Genomic DNA, 18697 nt, shown 5'->3' with positions numbered 1-18697 from the left:
CAGAACGGTGGAAAGAGGACAAAGGCATCTATAGGGGAAACAGGTCTTGAATATAAATCCTGCCAACTTCACAGTTTTTCTAGGGCTTGAGCACCTTGACCTCAAGTCCCGCACACAGCTGGCTGCACCGTGAATCATGCGCATTGGGATTTTGACTATTGCCATGGCAGCAAGGAAGGGAAATACCCAGTGGTGGCAATTCTCTGGTTATAGAAGTTAAGATATAATAAAAGGGCATTTCCTTTACACTGAACCTTTATACCATATTCCCCATAAATGGTTAATCCACCTACACTGGTAGGAGAAGCTTTCTGCCTCCTATAAAGTTTGATTCCTGGAGGCAGATTTTTTTAAATCCATCAAGTGTCAGATAATTGGAAGGGTGGAGTAACACTGTAAACCACGACACACCTTTGTCAGGACTTGTTTGGAAGCAAAGAACTGAAAGAAACAACGGGGAGAGAGGGAGAAGGGAGCATTTTTGAAAGATCACTCAGCTCTAACACACCTTGGCTGGGTCTGGATAAAAAAAAGTGGGTACTGCAAACGTCTAGAAGGAAACATCAGGGAAGAAAGAGAGAAGGGGATTTACTCAAAGTCGTTTCCGACTCCTTCAAAATCTCAAACTAGGTAAGTAACAGGAAGGATCTGATCTTTCCTCCTTCTGAGACTTTGACTTGTGGTTTTCCATTGAGAACTTAAACGTTTGTTGGAGAAAATAAGATGAAGTTGTTTCGTTTCAAGGGTTCTGATTGAAGTGATTAATTGATCATAAATGATTCCTTCGGTTTACGCACTCGGCTTAGAGTAGGTCTTTTAAAGGAATAACAAGCAAGATTCATCAGTGGGAAAGCGAAGAAAGAAGTCAGTTAAGATAAACTAGGCTCTAGTGGCCAGATTTTTTTGGTATTATTTTCAGTACTGTAAAATGGCTTGTGTTAAGTTGTTTTATTTGTGTATTTATTTAGAAGATGATGCGTTTATAATCCCTTCTTTCTCAATCTCAGTTTCTCTCTTGCTCTCCCCCTCCCTCGAGTCCCTCTGGCCCCTTGACAGCAGAGAACAGCTCAGAGGGGAAGTTAGCATGTAGGTAAGCGGGGGCTTCTAGAAGCAGCAGCCCCTGAGTACTAAGAGCTGATGTACGGCCCGGACGTCTGCGCTGGCAGGTTCTGATTAAGCTCGAGGGGTTGAGCAAACATTGTTGTTTGTTGCACTCTAAAATTACTACTGCCCCAATCTAAAGTAAAGTGAAATATCTGAATTGATATCATTAATCTAGGAACTTCCTGGAGTCAAACTTGGAACAACACAAAAAAAAGAAAGAAAATTTTGTGTGTGTACATACTTTTACTGGCCAATTTGGACCAAAAAATAAAAAATTTATTTTAGGGTGAGAGTTGCCAGTTTAGGTATCTCACTGGGACCACATTAACTGCTAACTGACAAATTACCACTTCACTTTTGGAAGTGTAGGCAAAGCTGCTGGCACATCGCTGCTTTTGAGAAGCGGTTAAGTTGTAGCAGAATACTTGGATTTGTTATCCATCGAATGTAGTGAGATTTTAAAAATATATTCATTTGAGAAGCAGAATTGTTTCTCGGTGCCCCTGTATCCTTTCTCTTAGAGCTAAGGCACAGATCTGGGTCAGACCTAAACGAAAGCAAGGTGTTCAGCCCCTGAGGGTGCCCTTCAGAGAATCAGAGGGGGCCTGCTTTACTCTCAGCCCCTGCAAAACACCCACAGAAATCTGATGAGAATTTACATGGGGACAGTGAGGGCCAGGAGTCCTGCTTCAAACTTCAACAGAAGCTCAGATTGGTGAAACTGATCCGACCTAAGAACTAACCACGTTCTTCAACTATGCCTGACCCAAAGAAATCTGTGTCTACGTGGTTTGGCTCATTTGCAGCAAGACTTAACCAAACATGGCTGGAAACAAGCAGCCTAATCACAAAGCTGGTGCCCGAGCTCCCCAACCCCCAAATTATGAAAATTGAGGATGCCAAACGAAGCAAGTGGGTGAGCCCATGGCTGGGGTATTGCAGAGACAAGAACCTCTGAGAGGATCGACCCTGGGGCACTGGTTTTCCTAGTCCAGCAAACTGCTTGGCCCTTCTGTGTTAACAGATCAGTAGCTAGTGGACGGTTTCTCACACTTTGGGCATTTTGTTGTTTTGTTTTAAAATGTAAAGCGTACAGAGATTGGAGTAATAAGAGCTATGAAAATACTTGCGATTCCTTAGCCAGAGTATATTTATTCCTAAAATAGATAATAGAGAGAAAAACACTGAGTTTCTCCATGCCCCTCTTTGTCTCAAAGACCAAGTGTTTCATGAGTCATTAGAAAAGCATAGGATCGATGCAATGGTTTACGATCAGTAACAGCGGTCTGTGCCTGTTCGTGCACGTATTACACCACATCATCACTGGAATAGCTTTAGGTGGATGTGGCATCATTTAAATGAAGTGGAAAGGAAAAAAATTCATAAAAGTAGAAAAATGATTTTGAAGTGTGCTTCTTGCATAAGAAAATGACATGGGATCATTTTTACGTCTTCAAAAGAACATTAACTATGAAATAACCACAAAGCAGCCTGTTAGAACTATGGACGGAAATTAGCCTAATTTGGAAACTGAGAACTCGAGTGACCTGCTGTTCCTTAGTTCTAGTGAAGCGGCCCAAACATCCAAGTTAAAAATTATGCTATTTGACCGTGCTTCCACTAAGTAGTGTTTTTGAGAGCCCACTGGCAAGCTCTGTCAGGAGTGGCAGGCTGGGACACGTACCTGGGCACATAACTTCCCTTTCGCTAACGTTAGCTACACTTTTTAAACCATGGGCATTTAAAATGTTTAAAAAGGAAGTCCTGTGGGAATGCTGTAGGTCTCATGGGATGATCACAGTCCAGGTTTCCGCTTCAACCACCATTTCTATTTAATAACTCACTTATAGAAAGTTACCCCTTACATTTGGTTTAAAGAAATCCATCTCCCAACACATCCCTGCCACATCAGACCATCAGTCTGGCGGAGAGTTTTGGCAAAGCCAACAGAGCTCTGTCCTGTACATTTTAGGCTCAAGAAATCATTCTGCATGGCCTTGGGACACAGCCATCGAGGGGCTTTGGGCTGAGAGAGAGACAAGGGCCCATCTACCTGCACCCACCTAGGGCACCTTCTATCCCAGAGTGCCTCTCCATGAGGAGCCCCAGGCCCTGGTGGAGGGCATCTGACTTCTCAGTAGGCTGCCTCTTCATACCCTCTGATGGATAGGGAACTCTTGGCTTTTCGCCGGAAATCTTGAGGCTCTGTTGTTAGGACTTAACGAAAAGGTGGCAGGCGGGCCTAGAAACGTCTATTATTTTTCTGGGTACAGAAAGCACAAGAAAACATGCGCCAGGTTTGCTGCTTGGACACTGAGACTCTTACCAAATGGAGCTGTCATCAGTCTACCTTGATGGCTACAAGTGCAATAAACCCAACCAATCCCGAATTTATAGCTTCCAGCAGCAACTTCAGTTGAAGGATCAAAATAAGCAGCAACTTGTGGGAAGCGGAAGTTTCCATGGGTCATTATAAACAGTTGCTTTCAGATTATATTTCATATCAGTTCAGGCGCCATCCTAGGTGGCTTCCCACCAGCAGAGAGGTGCATTTGAATGTTTAATCTCCAAAATGCCTCCTCGTTCACAGCTCGTGAACAATTAAATTTAAAAAAGGCAGAGAGGGGCTTCAGAGGTAGCAAAGGCAATTAATACTTAAACAAAGGATTTCAAAGAAGTTATCTGGTTGTACGTAGGTTTAAATGACACAAGTCATACAAGTTATAGCTGGAATGCAGACATAGTCACAAGCCAGGTTTGGCCTTCTAATGAGGCTAGACTCCCTTGTTAAATTGTTTATGGCACCTCACCTCTTGGTTCTGGGAAACATACCTGCAAAGACCTTCTATGGCTTCTCAGATCCAGCCAGGAGATTTCCCATGATGCCTCATTCTTTGCCTAGAGCTGCATTTAAAAAACTCTGATGAGCAAGAAGTTGGCACAGTTGACAAGGCCCTGAAGCTAACTGTGCTGATCCTGGTTCATTCCATTGGGTAGCTGACCAGCTGGTCTCTTGCGGTCTTGGTTTTCCGCGTGGAAGTCATCCAGGGCCACGTTATGACTTTCAGGGGCCCTGGACACTTTTGCCTTTGTGGACCCCTTCTTCCATGAAGAAAAAAAAGCGTTTTTAAAATTGTATTTTATAACTGCATTGGAAGAATATAATCCAGGTTGGATTCTATTTATTTTTCTTCTGATTTTAAAAAGAAATTAAAATACTTTTGAGGGCCCCTAAAGGTATGACGGAACAAGGAACTATGCCCATCACGCCTAACAGATAAGTCGACCCTAAATCACCAGGCAGCGAAAAAGACTGAAAGGCGGGGTCTCCAAGCAAGGGGCATCCTGGGCAGAAGTGATTTTCTCCAGAGTTCCAGAAACCAAATTGAACTGCATCCAAAAGATGAACAAGGAGAGAGGGAAGGTTAGGGAGGTGGAGGGTGAGGGGTAGAATGGCAGGGAAAGCCAGATTTCAAGACCTTCCAGAACCTGAGACCAAACCAAACCTGCAGCCAAAAGAGCCCAGTGGGACAGGGATCCTTGCTATTCTCTCCTGTGTATTTAAGTGTGAACCCCCGACTCTAGCCCACCCCTGATGTCAGCCCTGCCTCATTCCTTCAGAACACAGTGGACAGGATCACAATGATTTTCCTTTCCAGAAGCAGAGTAACAGTGAAGGGAGAACATGGATAACATGTGCAAATATGTATTTTCCTACGTATTTCGATAGAGTTTACATATATGTTCTTCATATATTTTTCCCACTTATGTCTGCGAATAAGCCTACCAGGGCTGATTTGTTACGAGGAGAAAGTTTCAGTTGTGAAAAGTGCAAAGTTCTATACATAAGACCATTGTAATGATTTTTATCCCAACTTAAATCTATCAAACATCATTCTCACACCCGAACTCTAAATAATGAAGAATTAATGTCTTATATTCATCGAGCTCCACACAGAACACTGCACATCACGGAATGCATCAACATGAATGAGCTGAAAGTACTAAGTTCTTTGACAAAAATCCTGCAGCTGTTTGTTACTTTGGCAAAGAATGGAGATTCCATAGTCAAAGGTCAGGGCACCACATCTTCTACGTAAACATTTTAACGCTCAGCTGGGGACAATCTGATCAATCAGATCCTGAAAAATAAGATCCCAGTACAAAGGGATAGAATCCAAAGTGGAACTATTAATTACTCTCTGTTATAACCGATAGAGGAAGTGGAAATGACATAAAAAATCTCCACAAGAAAGAACTATTCTTTGAGTTCTGGGAATCAAGTTTTTGGTTCTCAGCTTGAATAGTAGAGATCTATACTTACTAAAATGATGATAAGAGGCATGGCCTTTCATGGTTTCTGGATTTTTCTGCAGGTGGCTATGGTATGGATGTCACCAGGACAAACAAACGAGACGGCACTGAAGTCTCTGAAAGAAGTAAGAGCATGATATATATCATTATAAAAGTAATTAAAAAATTTGGAAACAGTTAATAGTTCATTCCTAATTCCACAACTGTATCATTTTTTTCTTTTTATTACTTTTTCTGCTTTTGTTTTCACTGTATCATTTAAAATGTATTCCTAAATAGGCTTTATTCCTTTACACAAGATGCCTTTTGTTGATTTTTATTTCAACATACTTGTAATCAAAATGCGTTCAGCTTTTTCTTCAAAGATGAAAATTGCCATTTCAATGTATAGTTTTCATAACCGGCATTTTTAATGGCTACATAATATTCTGTTGAATGAATTTGCCATAGTTTATTTCATCATTCCCTTATTTAGGGATACAGAGCAGCAGAAATCCAAAAGAATAACATCCCAGTTATTGCAGAGACAGTGTTAGAATGACACTGGTGTCACAGTTGCCATCCACACTGAAAATTGAAAGCAGTCACATTTCTTTTGTGGAACTGCCCAGATGATAAATTCGGAGACATTTAAATGGTCCCCTTAGCAGCTCTAACTCTTTCACTTATCCTGTGACTTTCATATATCTCCAATAAAAAAATTGTAGCTCCACAGCCTTTGAACTTTAGGTTAAGAAATAATTTACTTTTATGTGTCAAAGAGTCCCAAAGGTCCATACAATGAGAGTTTAGTGAAAGCTCAAGGACTATTATTCAAATCAAGCTGCCATTTTAGTCTGAAAAACCATTTCCTTTTGTGCATTGAACGCTGTTCCTGCTAGGACAACCAAACTCATTAGGAAAATGCAGTGTGAAGAACGCAAGAGTGAGGGGGCGGCAGTAAAACTGGTGTGGGGTGGAACGGTTGTCAGCAGCACAGCCTAAAGTGGCACAAAATGATCCATGCCATCTTCTTCCATCCTTCTCTCCTTTCCTTACACCCACAGGCATGTGCACACACTCGTCATGCATACACATACACCTGGGCATGCACACACCTGTGCACACACACGAGAACAATTTAAAGACCAGCGACCTCAGGTGGATGGGTGCTCTTTTATGTCCAATGCAGAGGGAGGCAGTGGTAACGATCATAGTCAGAGCACAAAATTGGCCCTGCTCTAGCTTTAGGATCCACCCATCTCCCATGCTGCTCCACGGGAGACAGTGATTCAGGAAGGCAAGAGGTCTTTCTTCCAACTGGTGTTTAGAAAACACTGGAAGCTTTTATTACCTCCATAGACTTACCATCATTTGGAGTCTAGAGAAACTCAATCTGGGGAGGCAACAGGATTGGTTCTTCCAGTCTGTCTTTGATGTTCATCTATCCTTGATTTCACTGAGCACCAAAGGTGACTTAGCGACCTCCTCCCTTCCTATACCTCCTCATACCTAGGAATGGCCCTGGAGATTTTAGAATGAATTATGATGTCCTTCAGATACTCCAAAATTCATAAAGAAGTACAAGTAATTATCCACTTCACAGTGAAATCAGCCCAGGCTGATGCATTGGCCCCAGATGGACTGGGTGGCCATTTGGAATGGGCAGTGCAGAGAAAGAATGGGACTCGAGACTTTTGAGAGTGACTTGAGGGCCTGGTCCTTCTTCAAAGGCAAATCTAGGCCTGGACTAGATCTAATTATTAGATGAGAGACACTGATGTCAAGACAAGGCATCTTTCAAATCAGTGGGTAACTAACTACTTTTGGTTCCAAAGGGATATAAACTTATTTTCCAGGCACATGAAACCCCATTGTTATTGCACAGATTTTCATGCACAGTGGGTCAGATTGCATACCTTCAAACACAAACTATATAAAAATCTGTGTTGAAACTAATTTAATATGTTGAGCCTACGACAAATTTTAGAGCTTGCCAAAATATAGGGATTTCAGTGCATTACATATCTCATCTTTTCATTGTCTTTTTCTAGTTATCACAGAAACAGTAACTACAAGACTTACATCCTTACCACCAAGTAAGTGACTATCTCAAGAGCTTTCTTCTCAGTAGGTCATGGGGGAAGGACTCCACATGTAACCTTTTCCATAGGAGCTCATTCTCCAGTTGAGCAAATCCAAAATATCTGAAATCTTGTGTTTAACAGCTGTATTGACCTTAATTAATATACCACAAAATCCACCAGTTTGAAATATATAATTTAGTGGTTGAGAATATATTTACAAAGTTGTGCAGCCATTGCAACAATCTAATTTTATAACATTTCCTTCTTCCCAAAAAGAGACCTCATGACCATTAGCAGTCACTCCCCATTCTCCCTCTTCTCTCCTCAGCCCCTGAAAACTACAAATCAACTTTCTGTCTCTATAGATGTACCTGATCTAGACACTAAAATATCGGAAATCTTATCCAACCTGAGCATGGGGTGGAGGAAGGCACCAGCAGTCGGGCTCCTGATTGAGTCCACTTTTCTTCTGGGGAGGTCCTTAGGTTGAGCGGATTCTGTCATAAAGCTACCTCTGCACCTCCCAGGAAGCCTGGCTCACGGGGGTGGGGTGGGCAGATTGGGGGTGGGAGTGGAGAGCCAACCCATTAGCAGGTGAGGCTGGAGGATGACTGGCTACCAGCAACACAAAGCTGTCACGCATCCCTCCAACGCTCCTGGTGGCTGCCACGTCTGGGGCACTGATCAGGCATTTGAAAAGAGCAAGGCCAACCCAGGGCCTGGCTTCCAGGAGCTTCTCATCATGCAGCTGCCTTTTCTAACATTTAAATTTCCCTAATAAGCAACTTGGTATGCTCCACTCAGAAGACTTTCCTTTTAAATTGGGTGAAATATTTGCTCCTGACATTTGTATCAAAAACAAAATGAGAGCATGGGAGCCTTGACTAGGCAGTCCAGGTGGGAAAGGGACCCCAAACCAAGAGGGTCGTGGGTGGGAAGCTAGGCAATGCTTCCAAGAGGATGAGGGGACCCTCTGGGCCGATTGCACCGGTAAGTTGTCACCTGCTCCTTGTTTCTGCAGAAGGGGGAACCAGCAATGGCTATGCCAAAACAGGTTCTCTCGGTGGAGGGAGCCGGCTGGAGAAACAGAGCCTGATGCACGGCAGCAGCGGCTACATAAATTCAAGTAAGTGCCTGCCGGTGGGAGGGCTTGAGGGAGAGCAGAGGGACAGGGAGAGAGAAAATTCCGTTAAGGAGACTGACGATAACGAGTGTTCATCATCCCTTCCAATTGCCCCAAAGAGCTGTGTAATCGACAGAAGACCAAGCGAAGATGAGACTTACAAAGGATCCACGTTTGAAGCCTACTTAAAATGGGATCAATTTTCATTAAGTCCCCAATATAGATAACAATAACTAATTGAGAAGGCTTCATGGGCAAGTGGCTCCTTTCCCACTGAAGCACTCTCTTTAAGTCGTTTCTTTTCGAGAAGGGTGTGCACTCTGAGGGTTTACAATTTGAATTAACAACAACAACAACAAAAGAAACTTCAGGATTGGGTTACTGTTTGAGTTCCCGCTGGGCAAGCATCCAACACAGCCCCATTGTTCCCAATGAAACACTCTTTCATGGTAGCTTTCAATCCGACACAAAACAAAGCAAAGCAAAGGCGGGGAGAAAACCCACACACATAAGCTCTGAAGCCTTTTAAAAAATCTTGGAGTGAAACTAAAAAAGGAAACCCAAGACACACAAACAGCCAGGCTGACCAAGAGAGGCGCCTGCCCCTACCTGCTGAGGACGCTTCCACAGGGGTTATGTTCTGATCTATCCAGCAGTGATCTGCAATTAAAGGCCAGGTCCTCAGGAAAAATCCTGCTGAAGCCTCTCTGTTTCCAGGCACTGTAGGGATGGACGTAAAGCACCCCTCTGCCTTCCAGGGGCCGGCTTGGGAAGGGCAGTGGCAATAATAACATCTCCCATTTCTGAGCCGCCGTAGGAATGTGGGGTGAACCTCTTCCATGCTTCCTGACGTCCTCTGGCCCCGCACAGGGCCCTCTTTTATTTTGAAAACCCTGAGTGCACTTAGCGAATATAACTGAATGTCAATCTGAGGTGCTCTAGGGGTCTCCACTTTTCCCCACTTGTAGGTGGAAGCACACGTGGCCATGCCTCCACCTCCAGTTTCAGGAGGGCTCATTCACCTGCCTCCACGCTGCCCAACTCACCAGGCTCAACTTTTGAAAGGAAAACTCATGTCAGCCGCCATGGAACCTACGAAGGTATCAGTCCCACAGACTTTAGAGGAGAACTACTCTCCTCCCCAAGTAACTTCATTCATTCTTTGAAGATTTAAGTATTGACCACCTGCATTAACCGGGGTCTGCGCCCTCACCCTTCTCTCCACTCTTCCTTCAGTTGTGGACTCCTGTTACTTGTAGCAAGCAGCAGTGGCACTTGTGTGAAGAGAGATGGAGAGACTCAGATTTGGTGCTAGGCTAAGATGTTTGGACTTTATTCTGCACACAGTGAGAAGCCACAGAGACATTTGAGTAAAAGAGTTGACCGTATTTGAGGTCCAGGACTTGAATTCTGGAAGCCAGGTGCAGGAAGAATGGGGAGGAAAGAGGCTGAACACCGTGACAAGTTAGAAGCTGCTCAATATTCCAGGGAAGGGAAGACTTGGCTGGGACTAGGGTGGGAGCAGTGGGACAGGAGAGGAGGAGCTGGAGGTGAAAGGTATTGCAAAGGTGGAACTGACTGTTTTGACAATTGCTGAAACATTGGGGAAAAGGGAGAAAAAGAGGTCAGCTACTCCACCAAGATTTCAAACACAGAGGTGGAGTTCATGGTGGTGCCAACGACTGAAACAGGGAAGCCAGGTGGACGCCTCCATGTGGATGAGTTCAAGTATTTCGTCCTGAATCAGAGCCACATGGTACAGCTATCAGGTGGGGGTGCCAAGCAGGCAGTGGGGTCCAGAGAACTTGAGCTCAGGGAAGAAGTCAGGGCCAGATACCTAGTTTGGAGTCATTCACAAACAGCTGTTAGTAGCAGTTGGAAAACTGAAGGAGGGGGCCAAAGAAGAGAGTAAAAAAGCAGAAAGGAGTGAAGGAAGATAAAGTTGGAGGAAGAAGGAGAAGGAAGAGGCAGAGTTCAGAGAGGCGAAGAAGAGTCTTTGAGGGGCAGGGAGACCAGGGGCAGGCAGCGTCACAGAAGTCAGCACAAGACAGTGCTCAGGGTCAAGAAGGAGGCGGGAGGAAGACATCTGGGTTCTGCTCCTAAGGTCACTGGAGTTCCTGGTGATCCGCAGAAGCAGTTTTAGTGGAAAATAGACGAGTGGGTCTAACAGTGAATGGAGATGAGTTCTAGTGATGGAGAAGCGGGATTAAGGGACAGGAGCCCCGGTAAATGATTTAAGACCCAGAGCTGCCAGGGGATGTTGGGGAGCCCCAAATCCAGGCGAGATGCATTGTGTCACCCCAGTGCTTTCTGATGTTAGGCCTGCTCAGGGGCTGGTACCTCCATTTCAACAACGTCCACAATCGGGACAAGCTTGACAAAGTCAGAGACAGTCCGGTGCTGACAGCACATTTATTTGACCAGGGACAGGTCACCTGCATCAGCACTGATATAGGTCAAATGCAGTTGATGAAGTGAAAAAAAAAAAGAAAGGAATGGAAACCTCCTACTTTCCTTTGTTCAAACCCTGCCCCACTGAAATAGATCAGCAACAGAACGGAGTGCTGTGACCACATCCAGGAGGCACGTCGTGTCTAAATCATGAGCCTGCTGAAGGGCACACCTCACTCTCCCAGACACCCAGGCTTGTGGAGGTGCACGAAGGGGTGCCCTCATCTCAGAAGCCCTTTGGGCTTAAGTGACCATTTGTACTGAGTGTTTTGTCCCCTCTCCAGGGAGCTCCAGTGGCAACTCTTCCCCGGAGTACCCTCGCAAGGAATTTGGTATGTCCTTTCCTTATTTTCTGATGAAATGGTTGAACTGCCTGACAGGGAGGGAACAGCAAACATCATAAGTTAAATGGATTTTTCTAGAGGAGTTTGACGTCTGCTGACCTGTTTTTCCCTTGCTGTTTATCCTGAAGCATCTTAAGGGGACTGTCAGGCGCATTAACTTGCTATCATAAGCCTGTGCTCGTGACACTACTGAAATGGCAAGCTATTCATACAGGGCTCAAGCTTGAATAGATAAGCCCCAAGGCCAAGCAACAATTGTAGGGTTTTTCCTTACACAGGCTGCACAGACCTCCCAGCAAAGAGGAGCAGGGGTTAGAACCCACAAGTGCCAAACATCCCAGCACCTCCCCCACAGCTGGCTTCAAAGGGGCAGGTTTTATGCCAAGTGAAACCCTAGACTGTATCTTCACTTGACCTTAAGTCTTTGGTCCGTGTTCTTGGATTCTCACTGGGCATATGAATTGATGATATGATCACTGATTGTGCAGTGATTATAATTTTATTTTTTTATTTGGATACAGCAGGAAAACCAAGGCAGTCTCTAACAAAAAAATGAAAGGGAAGATCCGATACGTTTGATCAGCGTAGTCAGCCAGTCCAAGTGGATCGTGCTCCCAAATGATTACCTTAGCTAACTCAACACTCTAAGTGCAAGCAAACTCAACACTCATTTAGCTAACTTCACATCCTAAATGCCCTGAGGGCTTACAAAACTTTCTCTGCCCTTTTGCTGGGTGGTCATCGTTTATAAAGCATCCACCATCCATAAAGGCTCCTGTGTGGATATAAACATACTAGGAAAACAACTTCCTCCCCCGTCCAAATGGATGTACCTCCATGTCAAAAATTTTTAGTATGCCACATCTTCTACGTGCTTAAGATTATTGTTCTTTGTTTCTCAGCATCTTCTTCAACCAGAGGAAGGAGCCAAACACGAGGTGAGCTCTGTCGCTGGGTTCAGTTCAGTTCATTCAACAAGTATTTCCTGAGCATCTGACGTGTCCAGTCTTGAGCCAGGAAATGTGAGGAGTACAGAAGAATGAATAAGACATGGTCTCTGCCCCCAGCGAGCTTACAGCATCCTGGGACTCTTTTGCTGGCTCTACCAGGATGGGGAGGGTGGACCTGGACAGTGATCTAACAATAACATGAAGGCAGGGAGGAAAGCACATGGTAAGGACCTGGGGAGTAGTTTGTTCTGAGCTGGGTTATCTGAGGATGCTGCCACCACATCTGGTTTCACTTCTGGTCTCCTGGTTGACTTTAACAAGATATGCTATGACTGCCTTTAGGCATCAGAAACTGAGCAAAAGCCCCTCTTTTTCAAAATCAAAGGGCTCCATGACAGTTTTGCACTCTCCACATCTGCCCATGGATAAGGCTCTGGGAGGGAGAAGTGGTCCTGGGGAAAGCCGCCCTTGATAAATCTGGTGAGAGTGGCGAGGAGCATGTGCCAGGGCTGTGCTGAAGGCAGAGTTCTTCACAGGCCCTGGGAGTTCTCAAAGACCAGTCTAGACTTCTCACGGGCCATTCTGCGTCAGTGACTTGACAATTAGGAACATATCAACCACCCACAACTTTAAGCTGATGGTTGAAAGATGCCAGTGCTCCACCTGAAGCTAACTAATAATGTTAAACCAGCCACTTCCTGCCCTGAAGAGGGCAAAATGGCCAAGTAAACACCCTAGGTCTTAGAATTCTCTCGCTGATACCTGAGAGACTCTGGAGGCAGGAGAGCCATTTGGTTCAAGCAGTAGGGAAATGAGCAATGGAAAAGGGGTTGGTCACTGCTGATGGTGAAGAGTCTCCCGGCCCAGCCTGGGATTTCATCAGAACGCCTCCAGGCAGCTGGGAGGTGTGCAGTGGGCAGGTCGGGGTGGGGGGAGAGGACATCTCTTTTGAAGCAGCACTCATTCTGGGAACACCTGGGTTTCCTGTTCCTAGCATACAGAGATCTCAGAGCAGCCCAAAGATATATCTGCTGCTCAGAGCTTGGAGTCAGGCACTGTGATCCCAGCTCTGTCATTCACAGCCTCTCCATCTCTTCCCCTGTACAGAGAGCGAGATCCGGGTTCGACTGCAGAGTGCATCCCCGTCTACTCGATGTAAGTGGTTACCGTCCCGCGCAAAAGAAAGAATCCAGGAATCCAGGGCTACTGCTCTGTGTGTGTGCGTGTGCATGTGCATGTGTGCACGTGTGTGCACGTGTGTGTGCCTTCACTCAATCACAAAACGCCTCTAAGGGCCTTTTAAGAGTCAGACCCTGGCCTAGGTGCAGGCGGGTAAGGAGCTGATTCAGTCAGGGTCCCTGCTTGGTAGCTCACAGACTAATGGGGAGACGGTAAACCAACCAACCAGGAAAAGCTTCCCGGGTTAGTGTCACTTGAAGGGACCGAAGGGTGAATCAGTTAGGCTCAGCCGATCTGACATGTGATGAGAGGGAGGAGCGTTCAGTGTGGCTGAAGGAACAGGAACAGGAGGGGACACAATGGGATAGTTAAGGTCAGAGAAGGGTCAAAGTAGAGTGGGAGAGTTTGAACTTGATCTCAAATGTCAGAGATTCCCCAGTCTCTGTCCGCTATACTGGACTCCTGCTATTCTTGTTAGAGGTTATTTGACATTGTGGCACGAGCCCAAATTTTAGAGCTGGAGCCAAGTGCAAAGAGTAGGAGGAGAAAGAGCTGGGTCAGGCAGTTCAGCAAGCAGAGCCTGGGGCTTGCCCAAAGAGCTTCATGCCTGGGGCCATAGGGTCTGACTCCAGGTCTAATGCTGTCTCATCTGAGTCCTTCCATGCTTGGGAGGCTGAGCCCAAAGGATGGAGCTTTCAGGGCCAGGGGAATGATCCGGGGGCATGGTGCCTGAGTGCTCTTCCAGCACGTATTGTCTGCAACTCTGTCTGTCTCCGCTTGCGCACTGCCCTGGCCTGAGGCCTCCCTCCTCTCCTGCCTGCCCCGTTGGGAGGCACGGGGAGCTTGCTCCAGTAGATGACCTCGCATCCAACTGTATCAGCCAGACACACTTGATATTAACTTGCACAAAAGCAGCATGATATTTAGGAGTTATGGGCCACAAATTCCTTTTGACACTCCAGAGCATACAAGGTCAGGGACCCGACTCCTGAGGTGTCCTGTGAGTGCATGAGACCACCGCTGAACCATTTGTTTCAAGAGGGCTGGTCGTCTAACTGCCTGGGGTGTAAATCCTGCCCCCAATCCAGGATTACAGGGTCTTTCAGCCACAGAATCACCCCAGTGGGGTTTGATGAGGTCTAATTAGGAACTATCTGCCAAGGACTTTGGCCTCCTTATAGAGGCACTGAATTTATGAGGCCATTAATATTACAAAGTGCCAGGTTGATAAGTGCTATAAATTAACAAAACACAAAAATTGTAAGGCTAACCAAAAATGTCCCAGTCCGTGAAGCAGATGCCGTCCTCCTCAGTATTCAGAAGCCGTAAATGTTCCTCCCGCTGCAGTTGGACTCAGGAAGGAATCCCGGGCCTAAGGAGAATTGGGGGGTTCTTTGACAGGGACGGAATTGGATGATGTTAAGCGTTTGCTCAAGGGGAGCCGATCAGCAAGTGTGAGCCCCACCCGGAACTCCTCCAACACCCTCCCCATCCCCAAGAAAGGCACCGTGGAGACCAAAATGGTGACGGCGAGCTCCCAGTCAGGTAAGCCCCACAGCCCGGGCTGCCACGGAGGAAGGGAACCAGGTGGCAGGTTTGCCCGGGCCCCGGAATTCAACCATGCCATGGCAGGCCCGTCGGTCTGTGGCAGAGACTTCGAAAAGCACTGAGCATTTGCTCTTCCTGTAGCGTGAAAATGCGAGCTGTGCCCTTCTGACCCCACTGATCAACCATCCAAGTGCCCACTATAGTCTGACTCTATATCCTCAAGATTCTCTCCCAGGAGATTCTTGACATCTCCTGGGGATGTGTTGGCCAGGTCCCCCAAATGAAGAATGTTGGGGAAAGTTGTAGTGTTTTCACTCATTCATTCATTCATTCATTCATCCAGTGAATATTTACTGCATGCCTCCCCTACGCCAAGGGGAAAGGCAATGAACAACACAGGCACAGCTACTTCCCTGGTGGAGGTGAGGACCCCTGGGGGAAGGCAAGCAGATAACCCAGAGATCCTAGTCAAGTAGGATGAGTGTGGGAGGCAGAAAGACGAAGGAGGAGATCCTTGGAAGGCGATGAGGAAAGAAGCTAGTTCTGCTGTGATGCAAAGCTTTCCTGTCATTCATTACTGAAAAAAATCTTGAGAGTGTAATCTTTCTTTTGTTTCTTAATATAAAACCAAAACCTCAGGGCGCTTTGTGACCTGCGTGGCAAGCTCCCTCTTGTACAGTAAATAGGCAGAATTGGCTTCGGATTTGAAGAAGCACCAAAACCCCCTCTTGGGGGCAGGGTGCCCCTTGGGTCTGGTTGGCACATGGGAGTGTTTAAGGAGGGTTTAGCCGGAGAAGCCTGCCATCATGCGGTGTGGCCTTGGACTTCCCTACCTGCTCTGGCTCTATGCCTGGAATTCTCCTGGAAGGAATTCTCTACGGGGCCTCATTCACTGCTCCCTGACTTCTCTGAAGGTGAAGTCAGCAACAGATAGAGAGGGAGACCATTGGTGGGGACAGCACACCAGGAGGTGGGGAGAGGGGCTTAGGAGAAAGGGGCAGACCCCAGAGCAAAATTTACCTACTTCAAGTTTCACCAAGAACCAGCAAGAATTTCTAAATCAAGAGATCAAGTTTCCACCAGCTGTAAGATTTCAGATAGAAGTGGGATGACCAACTGCCCTGGTTTGACCTGGGCTGAGGGAGTTTCCAGAATGTGGGGACCTTGAGGGCTAAACCAGGAAAGTCCCAGCAAACCAAGCTGACTGCGTTACCCCAGGACAGAGTGCTGACTTATCTCTCACCCGGGCATGTGTGTGCCTGTGTCTGTTTCCAGTATCCGGCACCTATGACACAACCATCCTGGATGCCAACCTCCCCTCCCACGTGTGGTCCTCCACCTTGCCAGCGGGGTCCTCCATGGGGACCTATCACAACAACGTGACGGCCCAGAGCTCGTCCCTCCTCAACACCAACGCCTATTCTGCAGGATCGGGTATGAGGCACGAGGCGCATATCCCCTCCCACTCCTGAACCCATCACACCTTTACCTGAAGCTGAGCGACCGATCTCGTATTTGCCATCTCCAAGGCTTCCTAAAGGGGCTTTCTGTGGCCAAGGGTCCCGAGATTTTTCCACTGGAACTTCAGTTCAATTCATCTAAAGTTTTTCTTTTGGTGGGTTCTCTGTAGAAAGGACTATATAGCACAGTGTATCAGAAAAAATGCAATGGGAAAGAATATGAAAACAGATGCAAGAAGCCTAGTTTCACTCCACGTGTATTAACTGTGCGACCTTGAGCAAGTCATTTAACTTCTCTGGGCTTCAAGTGCCTTCTCCATAAAATGATCACTAACAAGAGGGGCTTTGGCAGGAACCAACGTCCTCTCGAGGCCTGACCAACCTACGACCACCCCTTGGCTGTGACCCAGGGTTTACCACAGACTAACGTTTCGTTCTGTGCTGTGGGGCAAGAGCCTAAGTTTTTCCCTAAAAACAAAAATGTAACACCATGTAAAAATGCAACCCTCGCGTTTCTTCTGGTGCTTCCTTACCCCTTTTCTGGGTTGGACATCCCTCCCACCAGCTTTCCTCCTCCCCTGCAGTCTTCGGAGTTCCCAATAACATGGCGTCCTGCTCTGCCACCCTGCACCCTGGACTCAGTGCCGGCTCCTCAGGTCAGTGCTCACCAGCTTGAACTGCCTTTTCCAGGTGGTTTGCTTAATAGGGATGCTCTCTCCTGCTGGGGAAAATGGAATGGTTTCTAGAGAAGATGTCCTTTCTGCCCAAGAGCCTGAGGACTTTGCTGCACGCACATGGCAGCGTGGAAGCAGCAGCCAAGGGAATGTGTGAGAAGGCACAGAGGCTGCCGTCAAGTCAATCGTAGAGTCAGCTTGGTCCCAGGGAAAGGTCCAGACAGAGGGGGCCAGAGACCACATCTTATGCGCTCATTCTGTGCTGGTCCTTTGATTTCTGTGAAAGGTGGGGAGATGGAAGTGAAGGGGCTAAGGGAGGCATAGCTCAGAACATCTTCAGGTGAAAAGCATTAATTTAGAAGGATCTCACCCCACATGTTTTTATAAATATAGTGGTTCATTGGGGGCTCAGATAATGATACTGCTTAGCTTCCAGTGCAAACATATAACTGTTTTAAAGAAATATTTCTTCACTCATATGTACATAACACATACATCATAATAGCCTATATGTAAATAAGTTTTCAGCCCACAACTTTTTAAAAATAAATCTGCCTCTCCCTGTGATATTGTGACTAATAAATGTAATGAAGTGGGCCTTCTTTATTTACTTGGCTGGTATAGCTGCAAGTGCAAATTTAACGTTCTGGTTTTCAACACTTCCACTTGACTAGAGTCCCACCAAACCCAGAAGACACCAGCTTCATGTTTCATTTCTTCTGCTCTTGCAAAGTCCTGACTGAGGAAGGTGGGCTGATATTGGATCCATGATCTTATGCCCCAAACAGTAGATAAGATGGAATAAGAGAAGCTATTAACTAAGGGGGATAAAAACAAATAACCAACCAGCCTCAGAAATCATAATGGGGGCGAAGGGACTTTCATGTGTTTGAATCAGAAGAAGGAGAGTCAAAGGGAAAACCAGGGGTTTGCCAAGTCCGTGCCTCCTGCCCTCGTTGTGTCTGTGTCCCATGCCTGCAGTTCCCACCCTGCACCAAGGCACCCCAGGGTGCTGCAGGGAACAGGGAACCCCTGGGATATTTTTAAATTTTGAGGGGTACAGCAACATCTGTCAGACCCTGTGCAAACTACTACTATATTAAGTTTTGTGGACCTAACTACTCAATAAATGGAACTGTTAGTAACTTTTTAACTGGGGTGGGGAGGTGGGGCATCAAAAAAATTATGATGTCACTTAGAATGTGTGAACGAGAAAGTTTGGGAATCTCTACCATATGCAAAGGCGTTTATCACGGAAGTGGTTTTGGGGTTCCGGGGGGCTGCCTGAGCTGAGGGGCCTCCTGTATGCACCTGCGCTCACCTGTCCTCAATTCCTTTCACAGTGTTTGGCATGCAGAACAATCTGGCCCCCAGCTCGTCCACCCTGTCCCATGGCATGACCACCACCTCCACAGGTCCGTAGCTGCGGTTTGAAGCTCGGGGGCTGGGGAGTTATGCCTCTTTGCAGCTATAACTCACAAGAT

At 46.4% G+C, this 18697-nt stretch overlaps 1 protein-coding gene across 1 annotated transcript in view; it reads left to right on the top strand.

Annotated features, from left to right (window-relative positions):
* The first annotated feature begins 418 nt into the window (after positions 1 to 418).
* The window catches only part of COL17A1 (collagen type XVII alpha 1 chain), a 50733-nt gene continuing 32454 nt past the window's right edge, over positions 419 to 18697 (top strand). Inside the window, exons 1-12 of the mRNA XM_046654833.1 lie at positions 419 to 630; positions 5481 to 5543; positions 7452 to 7496; positions 8506 to 8610; positions 9576 to 9707; positions 11343 to 11390; positions 12305 to 12340; positions 13460 to 13507; positions 14933 to 15076; positions 16355 to 16513; positions 17124 to 17195; positions 18557 to 18628. Coding sequence (XP_046510789.1) covers positions 5492 to 5543; positions 7452 to 7496; positions 8506 to 8610; positions 9576 to 9707; positions 11343 to 11390; positions 12305 to 12340; positions 13460 to 13507; positions 14933 to 15076; positions 16355 to 16513; positions 17124 to 17195; positions 18557 to 18628 — 913 coding nt within the window. The 5' untranslated portion in view covers positions 419 to 630; positions 5481 to 5491. The remainder of the gene's footprint in view (positions 631 to 5480; positions 5544 to 7451; positions 7497 to 8505; positions 8611 to 9575; positions 9708 to 11342; positions 11391 to 12304; positions 12341 to 13459; positions 13508 to 14932; positions 15077 to 16354; positions 16514 to 17123; positions 17196 to 18556; positions 18629 to 18697) is intronic.

The sequence above is a fragment of the Equus quagga genome, chromosome 2, assembly GCF_021613505.1.
Source record: "Equus quagga isolate Etosha38 chromosome 2, UCLA_HA_Equagga_1.0, whole genome shotgun sequence".
NCBI classification, from domain to species: Eukaryota; Metazoa; Chordata; class Mammalia; order Perissodactyla; family Equidae; genus Equus; species Equus quagga.
Note: the sequence above shows the minus strand (reverse complement) of the source record. Positions and strands in the feature narration are given on the sequence as shown.